Source organism: Leptonychotes weddellii, chromosome 6, assembly GCF_054177405.1.
Source record: "Leptonychotes weddellii isolate Sample4059 chromosome 6, ASM5417740v2, whole genome shotgun sequence".
In the NCBI taxonomy this organism is placed as follows: Eukaryota; Metazoa; Chordata; class Mammalia; order Carnivora; family Phocidae; genus Leptonychotes; species Leptonychotes weddellii.
In genome coordinates, this window is record NC_138374.1 from 33,747,390 (window position 1) to 33,760,231 (window position 12,842).

Genomic DNA, 12,842 nt, shown 5'->3' on the forward strand with positions numbered 1-12,842 from the left:
CACTATCTTTTCTAGACCAGAAATCTGTGTTGGTATTTTTTTTTAAATTTTAATTCCAGTATGGTTAACTTATAGTGTTATATTAGTTTCAGATGTACAATATAGTAATTTAACAGTTATGTATATTACTCAGTGCTCATCATGACAAGCGTACTCTTAATCCCCTTATTTCACTCATACCCCCAGCCTTCTCCCCTCTGGTAACCATCTGTTTGTTCTTTATAATTAAGAGAGATTTTTGGTTTGTCTCTTTTTTTTTCCCTTGCTTATTTGTTTTGTTTCTTATATTCCACAAGTGAGTAAAATCATATGGTATTCGTCTTTCTCTGACTAACTTATTTTGCTCTCTAGCTCCATTCATGTTGTTGCAAATGGCAAGATTTCATTCTTTTTGATGGCTGAATAATATTCCATTTTACACACACACACAAACACACCCACACATCTTCTTTATCCATTCATCTATCGATGGACGCTTGGGCTACTTCCATAATTTGGCTATTGTAAATAGTGTTATAATAAACATAAGGATGCATATATCCTTTCAAATTAGTATTTTCATATTCTTTGGGTAAATACCCAGTAGTGCAATTACTGGATTATCTGATAGTTCTATTTTTAATTTTTTTTTTTTAAAGATTTTATTTATTTATTTGAGAGAGAGAGACTGAGAGAGAGAGCACATGAGAGGGAGGAGGGTTGGAAGGGTCAGAGGGAGAAGCAGACTCCCTGCCGAGCAGGGAGCCCGATGCGGGACTCGATCCCAGGACTCCAGGATCATGACCTGAGCCGAAGGCAGTCGCTTAACCAACTGAGCCACCCAGGCGCCCTCTATTTTTAATTTTTTGAGGAACCTCCATACTGTCTTCCTGCACCAGTTTGTATTCCCACCAACAGTGCACAAGGGTTCCTTTTTTTCCGTATCCTTGCCTACACTTGTTTTTTGTGTTTTTTATTTTAGTCATTCTGACAGGTGTGAGTTGGATCTCACTGTGGTTTTGATTTGCATTTCCCTGACAATGAGTGATGTTGAGCATCTTTTCATGTGTCTTTTGGTCAGTGGAGAAATGTCTGTTCATGTCTTCTGCCCGTTTTTAATTGAATTATTTGGGTTTTTTTGGTATTGAGTTGTATATATATTTTGGATACTTACCCTTTACTGGATATGTCATTTGCAAATATCTTCTCCCATTCAGTAGGTTGTCTTTTCTTGGTGGTGTTTTTTATTATAACTGTGATAAAAGGAGAATTGACATCTTTCTGATATTGAGTCTTCTTTTTCAAATATATGGTAATCTTTGTTCAGTAGATAACATTAACCACACCTACTTCATTAGGTTGTGTTGAAGAATGTAGTTAGGCACATAAAATACTTGTCTGTAAAGCACTTGCAAGTGTTAGCTAATGTCTATTCCATGTGTTCTTTAGTAGCATATTAAAGCTTTTTAAGTTTTTAAAATAAAGTTTTGGCACATTTCTTGTAAGGTTTAGTCCTAAATATTTTGTCCTTTTTTGTTTTTATTACAAATGGAATCTTCCCATCTGCTGTATCTTCTTTGGCTCTTTGATTCTTTGGCTCTTTCTTATATGAAAATATTTTATCTAAATATTACTTCTAAATATTGCTTCCCAAAGGAGTTTTAGCATCTTTTTGTTTTAAGGTTAGGACCCATAGCTAAACTTAGAGCTCTAAAAACAAATGGATGAGTGAATTAATGAGCTCTTCATGTGGTTCAGCATTATTTTGGGTACCACTCTTACTCTAAGTCCTGTATTTTATGTAATCCAAGATTTTTCCTAGGTATGCCAGGCATTGTGTTGTGTTGATCTTACTATTGAGACTCTTTGTCCTATGTGTTATTAATCAAGCCTTGGTTTTTTCATGTCACTGTTGGTCTTGGGGGCTCACCTGCAGGGCCATGCATATATCTCTGTGTGCATCTCTGCTGCAAAGTGTTTACCACCTGTACTGGAAAAACAGCTCTTGGCTAAGTGGGATATCGAAGTAAAGTAAGGAAATATGGGTTGAGTCCATGAGCTTCATCCAAACAGGTGGTGAAATACTGACAATACAACAAGAAAAAGAAGCCTGTGGAAGTACAGGATTCTTCTGGGGTGTGTAGCAATAAGTAAAAATGAAATTTGGGCTTCAGAGTATGCAGTGCACCTGGTGGTGCTACAGTGTCATATGCAAGCCCTATTCACAGAGGACATTTGGCTGTTCTTTTCCCAGAAGAGCTCTATGGTGACTTTGAAGACCTGGAAACGGGGGACGTGCACAAGGGAAAACCCAGTGCAGATACTCAGGTATGATTTTGTCATGGCTGGCTGTCAGTCACTGGTCCTTGATCTGTGGTCAGTATGTCCTGAGAGAGGCCCATATTAAGAAATGCAGATCTTATTATCTGTGTAGATTACAGAGTAGAGGGATTCCTTCCTAAAAATGTGGAGATTGGGAACAGATCAAAGTTGTTGGTTTGTTATTCTTGATCTTTTGGGTGATACCTACTACCTCTTGTTGTCATTATGATTCTTCAGTCATTGAAAGTTTAGCTCCCAAGTCACTGTTTTTCTCTCTACCATTCCTTTTGCCATCATTCTCCTCTTAATTTAAGTACCATTTAAAAAAACTAAATCCCTATTCTCCCTAGTATTTCTTTAGAACAGTGTCTGGGGAGCATCTGGGTGGGGACACTTGCTGTTATTTTTATTTATATTTGGCATTCCCAGCCAGATTAAGGAGTGACAGTGTATTGTAATGCAGATGTCTAAATGTCTCTTGTAGTAGTACATGTTATTTAGAGCCAAAGGCTGTGTTTGGTTTCGTTTGGTTTTTGTTTTGTCTTCCTAATGATCATAACCAAGACTTTTGCAGCTCAGATAGAACTTTAAAAAATCTGCTTTAATGTTTAAAGAAAAGATCTCCACAAACTTTTACAAAATTTTCTCTTCTGGAAATTTAAGATTGAAGATGCAGAAGAAGTTAAGGAAGAAATTGACCCCAGTGCAGAGGAAAGTGCCAAGAAAAAGCATTTGGATAAGAAGAGAAAATTGAAGGAGATGTTTGATGCAGAATATGATGAAGGAGAAAGCACGTATTTTGATGATCTTAAAGGAGAAATGCATAAACAAGCACAGGTAAGAAAACTTGGTTCCTATCAGCTTTATTTCAAGGCTATAATACAGTGTTGTGAATACATAATTTCGTTTAGGTCTCTGCTTCCTGACCTGCTTCTCTGCCTCAGGTTTGGGTTCTTAGGTCAAGATGCAGATAAGTGTGTTTATTCATGCAGTCATCTGATTGTTTTTTCAATCAGAAATTGAACAGAAAGATACCAATATCTATTTTATACCAAGCATTGAGGAAGTAAAAATGGCTGAGACAGGCAGCAACTGCTGAGGATCTCTCGGTGTAGTGATTTGAGACAGTGTTTATTTAAATGCAGGCATTGCCTTAGCATTCTGACTACTGCTCCCTGGAATCATAATTAATTTGAATGGGTAGGTGATTCTTGCATACACCAGTGCTGTCCAGGGAGGCTTTTCTAAAAATTCACCTTGGTCAGAGTTCAGAGGATATTTCAAGTGTCGGGTCAGATGTGGAGATAAAGGGAACATGTGGAATGCTGAAAAGAAGATAGTCTGGCCCCCCTGCCTGGGATGCTGAACAGACTGACTTGATGAACTCACTCTGAAGGAGATACAAAGATGTGTATGCAGTTGATGGTGAGTGTTTGAGTTGTGCTTTGACAAGGGGGACCACCAATAATTCCTGTAAACTAGAACATATCGTAATACATCTTAAACAGGTTAAGCATATGATTTCTGAAAATGCCGTCAGCAGGCTTTGCCCAACCTAGGCTTTCATCTGTTCAAAGAAAGTATCTCCTGGTTAGTCATTAATATAGTGGTTCTAAGTCTATACTGACTTTTGATAGAAGTTAGTAACTAAGACGTGTAAAGCTAGTTCTGAAGTCTTTGCTTCAGTTCATTTATAACTTAAAATCACCTAGAATCTTGTGGCCTTTTGTAAAGGACTTTGAATTTTTTACTCTGAGTGAAATGGGGACCCATGGGGGGTTTTGAACAGAGGAAAGACATGTATGACCTGCTTACCTTTGAAAGGATTGCTGTGGCAAGAGTTCAGTAAGATTAAGATGACTTGCCATGGGGGGTGGGGACGTGTGTGGCAGTGGAGGCGAAAGAGTCAAATTCTGGATATACACTTTCGAAAGGTAGATCAAAGGTAGATTGTGGGGTGTGTGAGAGGAAATAAGGATGACTTGCTGGAAGGATTGAGTTGTCAGTAAGATAGGAAAACCTCTAGTTGGTGCAGGTTTGTCTAAGAAGATGAAGTTTAGAGCTGTTGGGTTTGAGATCTCTCTCAGACAAGTGGAGCTATTCAAGTAGTCAGTGAGGAGCCCTGGAGAGAGATTGGGGCCAGGGACTTGGATGTACAGTCCTCAGCATCTAGATGCTACTTAAAGCCATGAAGTGGATGGGATGCCCTGGGAAGTGAGCGTGGAGTCAGGAGAGGAGAGGACTAGGACTGACAGTGGGTACTCCATTGTAAGAGGCTGGGCAGAGAGGATGAAGCAGCAGTGGGGATTCAGCAGTGCTCAGGAGAGAGAAGAAATTGAAGAGAACCCGAAGTAAGCTGGAAGCCACCATAGAAGGAGGGATAAATTATTTTAAATCCTGATGATGTATTAACTACAATGAAGACAAAATTGACAACTGGATTGGAATGTGGAGGCCCTACGTGATTTTGGCAAGCATTTTTATGGAGTGTGGGTTAAAGTCCAAGTTGGGGGGATTTAAGAGAATGGGAGCAGAGGAACTGGAGACTATGAATATAGAAAACTTATAAGCCATTTTACTTCAGAGAGAAGCAGAGAAATGGGGCAGTAGTTGGAGGAAGTAGAGTCAAAAGAAGATGTTAAGATGGGAGAAATAACAGGCAAGACCTGTTAGAATAAAGTTCAGTAAGAGTGAATGATACCTAGTATGCAAGTGAAGTTTGGCATAAAATAAATCTATAGTAGCTGCCCAAATGAACTTTCTGTAGTAACGGAAATGTCTATCTGTGCTGTCTTGTATTGTAGCCACTAGCCACGTGTTGATACTGATCACTTGAAATGTGACTACTGTGACCGGGGGACTGAATTTAAAATTTTTATTTAATTTTAATTAATTTCAGTAATATAATAAGTAATAAATATAATAATAACAAGATAAAATAAAAGGCTGGATGTGGGTATAAACCCTGGTAGAAGAGATTGCTGTGGAGATTCTTTTAGACTGCTTAGTTTTTGAGTGAATTAAACAGTCAACAGCTGAGAGTGAGGATGAGGGAGGAGATACTGGATATTGGATATTGGAGAGTAAGAAAAGAAAGTGTGGACTGGGAAGCTGAGAGTGTTGGCTGACCAGCATTGAGGGTTGCTTTCAGAGTTGTTTGCATTTACTGTATCTTGGAGCAACAAAGGAGAAAACAGTTGGGATATATCCTGAACAAACTGTACAGATAAGAATGTATGTTCTTTTTAAAGAGGATAAAGCGTAAGTGATTATGTCCATGTTCCTTTATGAGATAGTGCTCATTTTTTAAAATGTTAATCTTAACTTTTATTAAAGATAACAGCATTGTGGGTTTTTTCATTGTTTTTTTTTCCCTGCTCTCATATCTAGCTTAACCGAGCAGAATTTGAAGATCAAGATGATGAAACCAGAGTTCAATATGAGGGTTTTCGACCTGGGATGTATGTTCGAATTGAGATAGAAAATGTCCCCTGTGAATTTGTGCTTAACTTTGACCCCCATTACCCAATTATTTTGGGTGGTTTGGGCAATAGTGAAGGCAATGTTGGATATGTACAGGTAGGTACCCTTTGCTGCATGCTTTGACAATTGGGGTTCTTGGGACATACTTCCACCACTAATCTTATTGAAATCTCTTCTCCCCTCAGATGCGTCTGAAGAAACATCGTTGGTATAAGAAAATCCTCAAGTCCCGAGATCCAATCATTTTTTCTGTAGGGTGGAGGAGGTTTCAGACTATTCCACTCTATTATATTGAAGACCACAATGGAAGACAAAGGCTTCTAAAATACACCCCACAGCACATGCATTGTGGAGCAACCTTTTGGGGTAATATGTGATTGGAATAACTTGCTTGTAGGTTAATTTAAGCCATTACAGTTTTACTTTTCTCTATTAAATCCCAATTCATAAGATTTTTCTCTTTTTTTTGGATTGAGGTACATATGTAAAATGGAATTCAGAATTTGTGATTCACTGTATTTCTTTCTTTCTTTCCTTTTTTTTCTCCCTATTTTCTTTAAGGTCCAATCACTCCACAGGGAACTGGGTTCTTGGCAGTACAGTCTGTCAGTGGCATAATGGTAAATACCTTGAATGTTTTATTTTCCAGATTGTGTATGAGAAATATGTCTTGAATATGGAATATGTACATGAAACTTGAAGTTGAAAATGGCTCGTTTTTTAGTATTCATAGCAAACTTCTCTCTGCTTTTAATTTTTCTACATCTTTTTAAGTAGGATGTGGGAATGAAGGGAGAGGTAGAATTATTATGGTACTGATGACATTTTATATTTTTATGCATTTTTGGACTTTTTTCTTTTTTTTTTTTAAAAATTTATTTTAGAGAGAGTGTGCACATATGCGTGGAGTGGGGGGCAGAGGGTGAGAGAGAGAGAGAGAGAATCTTCAAGCAGACTCCCTGCTGAGCTTGGAGCCCAACATGGGGCTCGATCCCACAACCCTGAGATCATGACCCAAGCTGAAATCAAGAGTTGGTTGCTTAACCTACTGAGCCACCCAGGCACCCCTTATTTTTCTAAAAATATTCTAAGTAGTGCTCACCATGTGCTAAACATTATGCTAGGTTCTAAGGATACTTCGGATACCAGCTAGACATAAGACTAGCCCTAGTAATGCTGGTTTAGCAAAGTATGTTCATACAGTCTTCATTTGATCAATCAGAGCAGGTTTTATTGGCCCTGTTTGACAGAAAACAGAATAATGAGCAGATAAAATCTGCTCTGGGGGTCCACAATTTAATTTCTTAAACATTGTAACCAAATTTTCATATTCCTTTCCATTCCAAATTGGTCATTGTTTTAAAATTATGTTATTGCGAAATTACCCTCCAGAGAATACTCAAGACATCATCATTAGTTTGGCTTACATATATTATAGCTTCAGATTTTGTTAAAATACTGCTTTGTATGTTCAGATATTCTTTTTTGTTCTTTCTTAGCTGGTTGTAAGTGAAATGCACTTTAGGAATTTATTGCATCCTAGAATTACAGTTTTTCTCTTACTGATATTATTCCTGTATTCAAATTTTGGGGGTTCTTCCCAGCCTGATTTCCGGATAGCTGCCACAGGAGTTGTCCTCGATCTGGATAAATCCATAAAAATTGTGAAGAAATTAAAGCTAACTGGTTTTCCTTACAAAATTTTCAAGAATACGTCATTCATTAAGGTCCGTATTATCTGTATACTCACATATTTATAAGTGTATATTTTATTGAAAGGGGAATGAAATACTTCTAAAATATAGTCTGATGTTTTCAAAAGAGTATTTGAAATCTTTTATAAACTTGGTCTTTGCTACTTTTGGTTTACTACTTCCTATTGGTCTCTATGTTATTTAAATATGCTCAGAAAATTTCAAGGTGACGTTAATAGAGCTACTTACTAATCGAGGCTATTCCTTATTCCGTGTGGGACTGTGACAGAGCTAATATTGAAAATATGTAATCTCATTCACTGGCTTTTTTTCCCTGCCTTTTTGGTTTGTGTTAATAAGAAAGGGGGGAAATCATAGGTTTATTAAACAGCTCAGTAGAAAAATAGACAAAGTATTTTGTAAAATACTTGTTGGCAGGGGTATGGAGAAATGGATTCTCTGTTATGCAGTATAATGTGGGAGGGTAGTTTGAGTGACATTTATTGAAAATCTTATTAGTGGGGGTTTCCATAAAAGTACTGAGTTAAGATGATCATAAAATATTCTTGTAATATCAGGTAATAAAGACACTAACATTTATCCAACTCTCTTTCTTTTCTGAGCATGTGCACCTAAGTCATAGGATATGAGCTGCAGCCCAGCCCTGGCTGATGACAGCAAAGGCTCTCTAGGCCAGTTCAGTCTGATAGATATCTTTTTGATCTTTTCTTCTACAAAGATATCGGTGATGAGCATGCTAATGAGCCTACAATAGAATCTTGATTAATGTTATTTTGGGGAAGATGAAATAGAATTGTATTCCTTTTGACCTAGTAATTCCACTCTTGGTGGGGAAAAAACATTTTGATTATTTTAGCACTATTAAAGAAGTTGTTTGTTTTTTTTTTTTTTACCAAGGATTCATTTATGAAATAAGAAGTAAAATGTCTGATTTTGTGTGTATGTATTTTTTTTTCGTATACCTATAGGGAATGTTTAATTCTGCCTTGGAAGTGGCCAAATTTGAAGGCGCTGTGATTCGAACTGTCAGTGGCATAAGGGGACAGATCAAGAAAGCACTCCGGGCTCCAGAAGGAGCTTTCCGGGCCAGCTTTGAGGATAAGTTGCTGATGAGTGGTAAATATAACTTTGTAGTATAACCATAACAGCGTGTTACTATTCACTGTTGATTTCTAGCCAGTGTAGACTAGAGGTTGTAGTTCAGGTTTTAGAAAATTGGAATCGGCTCCAGCTCTCCCCAGTTGGAGCATCTTATGCAGTGTGCCGAGTCATGCTGTGTGTGGAGCCATGTGATTCACACCCAGTACAAGTTTTGTGATATTCAAGAGTAGTTTACTTGGTGAAGTCTCTCTTCAAAAACCGTGCAGCCAGTTAGAGAAGTTTGGGGGGAATGATTTGTTCTTTTGCTTGACAAGATGAATCTTCTTTTGAAAATGTTAAAGTAAGTTGTCTCTTTTTCCAGATATTGTCTTCATGAGAACCTGGTATCCTGTCTCCATTCCAGCCTTCTATAACCCAGTAACATCTTTGTTGAAACCAGTTGGTGAGAAAGACACCTGGTCAGGAATGCGGACCACTGGTCAACTCCGGCTTGCCCATGGTGTCAAACTAAAGCCCAACAAGGATTCTTTGTATAAGGTAACAGTCACTCACACATGTGCTCCATAGATGGGGGTCATCCAGATGCTTTGTACATAATGTTTTCTATTTTCAAGTAGGAAACCTACCATTAAATTTGAATGAACATGTATATTCATAGAATATTTTGGAAAGAATGCAGGAAAGTGGTAATAGGGGTTTTCGTGGGTTGGAAAGGAGACAAACTCTTCATTGTATACTCTTTTGAACTATTTTTTCCCCCATCAGATACATGTATTACTTTAAAAAACATTAATGTGCTAATCTTTATTGAAGCAATGTGAGTGGGTTCTTTTGGGAAGTTTTAATAAACTTTGTAGTGAAGTGTTAAATACAGAAAAATATACAGATCATAAGCATATAGCTCATGAATTTAACACACCCAAATTGCCATCACCTGGATCAAGCAATAGAATTACCAGCACGACAAAAGCCCCCTTGTGACTTCTCCTAGTCACTACCCCACCTCCACCTCAGAGATAGCCATTCTCTCAACTCCTGACATGTAAATTAGTTCTGCTATTTTTGAGTTTTATAAAATATAGTATATACTGTTTTGCCTGGTTTCTTTTCTTTCAGTTTTATGAGATTCATTCATGTTCTTGTAGGCACTGCATTTGTTGTTATTGTTGAGTAGAAATCTATTATGTTATAATGTCAGTTTATTCATTGATGGACATTATTTCCAATTTTTGGCCATTATAAATGCTGCCCTGAACACTTACATGTGACTTGTTTGGTGTTCATGTGCACACATTTCTTTTGCATCGATCCCCCCAGGTTGGGATTGCCAGGTATGGGGTATGCACGTGTTCAGCTTCACTGTATGATGCCTACAATATTCTGGTGTAGTGTACCAGGTTAGACTCCCACCAACAGTAGTTGCCAGTAGTTGGCATCATCAGTATTTTTTTAATTTTAAGTTCTCAGTGCCTTTCAAAATCCCATTTCATTTGGATTTTGGTCTTTGAGAACTTTCATTATTTTCTTCACAGGTTAACAATGCATTTGAAAAGATTTGTTTTAATGCAGGATAAATATAAATTGTTTTATAATAAGAGGGGTGTTCAGGATATCAGTCTGCCATTCTGCCAGAAACAAATTTCCTAGGCATTACTTTTTTAATAAAATAATTAATAATACAATTTTTAATCCTGTTACATGAATTTCTAATAAAATATACTACAGGACATGGTACCTACAAGTACCACCTCTAGCTTGTGGTGCTTACTCTTTTTTCAGAATGTGATTTCTCCGAGTTCCTTCATTCTAAGCATTTTAGGTTCCTCCTAAACAGAGAATATTGAATATTATCATGGATGATGTCTTTAATAATAAATTTAAAGACATAGCAGCAATATTCTCTATATAGTTGATGTTGACCTTGGTAAAGACCTAGGGCAAGACTTTGCACTTATTAACTATTTTTGAGGCAGTTAAGAGTTTTGGTAATCTCAATTTAAGCATAGAAATTAGATTACCTTAAAAATTGAATGTAGAGAGTATTTATTCTTTATATGTCATTTAAATCTCATTTTTCTCAGCTGGCCTTCCATCAGAAACAGAATAAAGTTAAACTTTTTAATGAGAATCAGGGATGGGAACACTTGAGCTACTGCTGATTGGAGGAAGAACTATGTCCTTAAATCCACAGAGGTTGATAGTGAAGATGGACACCTAGATTATTGTTATTAGGCTAGAAGAAACTACCTCAGTGCCCCCAAAATAAGATGTGGGTTTTCCATTAAAAGAAACTTTGGATATGTTCATCTGCTATGTTGAGATCCCCATAGTTCATACCATAGACATGGACACAGTTGATTTTTTGGGAGAATTGTAAGTATATTCTGTGTATTTCTCTGTTTCGCTTAGAGCAATGTACATCCATTGAGGCAATCACATTTGATGGATGATTGAATCCTCATTTCTGATGATCAGCAGACTCTGGTGTTACTGATCATGTGGAAAAGTCAATCCACTGAGAAGATTTTAGGCAAGTTTTAAATGCATATAGATCATAATTTAAATACATCGCTGTTTTTATTTTTCTTTTTAGCCGATTGTGAGGCAAAAGAAACATTTTAATTCACTGCACATTCCAAAAGCCTTGCAGAAGGCCCTGCCATTTAAGAACAAGCCCAAGACCCAAGCAAAGGCAGGCAAGATGCCGAAGGATAGGCTGAGACCAGCCGTCATACGGGAACCTCATGAGAGGAAGGTACTGTCAACGGATGGCTTCCTGTGTGTTGCATTTAGATGTGAAAGTAATGCTCTCAGTAGCACAGTTGGTGTTTCTGTTGCGTTCTCATTTTTCTTCAGGAAAGGATAAGAGCCAGACTTATTTGAGGCACTAGAACTGGAAGTTAGAGGAAAGGCCAGAGTCCATTTCCCTTCTTTTGTTTAGTCATGCTGTGTCTTATGCATTTTAATGGGGAGTAATAGGCACCCAGCTGGCAAATCACTCTGTCTTAGTTGTACACTGTATCCACAGTGATTAACAAAGGTGGTTATTGGTGAAGGCCATTCTTTAAGTATTTTGCTCAGTAAATATGCTCCTACTTACGCCTCCATGCAATTATGATTTCCTAGTTCAGGATGAATTTTCCCTGAGTTAATATTCATTTGGATCATAGATTGATTCTAGTTTTGATACATCAGCTGAGGTGTTTAGGTCCCCTGAAACTTAGAAGGAAAGCATGATGTAGGAGTATTCTGGTGCTCACTGGGTTTTGTCCTTGTCAGATCCTTGCACTGCTGGACGCTCTGAGTACAGTGCACAGTCAGAAGATGAAGAAGGCCAAGGAGCAACGACATCTGCACAATAAAGAACACTTCAAAGTGAAGCAGAAGGAGGAAGAAGAGAAACTGAAGCGACAGAAGGACCTCAGGAAGAAGCTCTTCCGAATTCAGGGTCAGAAAGAAAGGAGAAATCAGAAGTCCAGCCTGAAGGGGCCTGAGGAGCCATCAAAATGAGCTTCAGACAGACACTGTCATTTGGATCTGCAGAGATGGATGGTTTCAAATATTACAGTACTTGTAAATGACAACAGGGCACTGGTGCTCAAGAAAGACCTCTTTGTTGGATTTGTCGCCCAGACTGTGCTTTTGAGAGGAGAAGTGGAAACTCTGTTGATAGGACACCCGTTCATTCTCAGCATCTAGGTTATGTCAAGATTTAAAGGAATATTATTTATGGTTTTGTAGATTCCTTCACATTCCTCTTACCTGTCTCAGTTTAATTATTTGTGCTACAAAAATATCATTAAAATACTTTCCTCTTAATTTTGGCTTAATAGTTTTCATTAGGGATGAATGCTTGATGATTGTAGATAATTGCTTGTTCTGCCACCTTCATGATGAGTCTTCCAGAGAGGGGAAAATATTGACTTGAAAACTCAGCTTTAAAATTTGGAAAAGAGAGCGCGCCTGGGTGGCTCAGTCGTTAAGCATCTGCCTTCGTCTCAGGTCATGATCCCAGGGTCCTGGGATCGAGCCCCACATCGGGCTCCCTGCTCCATGGGAAGCCTGCTTCTCCCTCTCCCACTCCCCCTGCTTGGGTTCCCTCTCTCGCTCTCTCTCTCTCTCTCTGTCAGATAAATAAGTAAAATCTTAAAAATAATAATAATAAATAAAATTTAGAAAAGAGTGTATGGTCCAGTGCACAGCTGAGTTTCCCAGAGGCCATGTGATGTGCCATAGCGCAGT

At 37.9% G+C, this 12,842-nt stretch overlaps 1 protein-coding gene across 1 annotated transcript; it reads left to right on the top strand.

Annotated features, from left to right (window-relative positions):
* The first annotated feature begins 1,861 nt into the window (after positions 1-1,861).
* Positions 1,862-12,419, top strand: BMS1 (BMS1 ribosome biogenesis factor). The gene is made up of 10 exons (XM_081823869.1): positions 1,862-2,307; positions 2,965-3,138; positions 5,692-5,880; positions 5,970-6,150; positions 6,346-6,404; positions 7,389-7,511; positions 8,468-8,615; positions 8,962-9,137; positions 11,194-11,355; positions 11,880-12,419. Exons 2-10 carry the CDS (start codon positions 3,061-3,063, stop codon positions 12,108-12,110), a joined length of 1,347 nt encoding a protein of 448 aa, XP_081679995.1. The 5' UTR covers positions 1,862-2,307; positions 2,965-3,060; the 3' UTR covers positions 12,111-12,419.
* Positions 12,420-12,842: the final 423 nt, after the last annotated feature.

Coding starts and splice junctions, on each gene's coding strand:
- BMS1 (XM_081823869.1), top strand. CDS start 3,061: ATGTTTGATGCAGAATATGATGAAGGAGAAAGCACGTATTTTGATGAT. Junction 3,139..5,691: donor AAATGCATAAACAAGCACAG/GTAAGAAAACTT, acceptor TCTCATATCTAG/CTTAACCGAGCAGAATTTGA. Junction 8,616..8,961: donor GGATAAGTTGCTGATGAGTG/GTAAATATAACT, acceptor CTCTTTTTCCAG/ATATTGTCTTCATGAGAACC.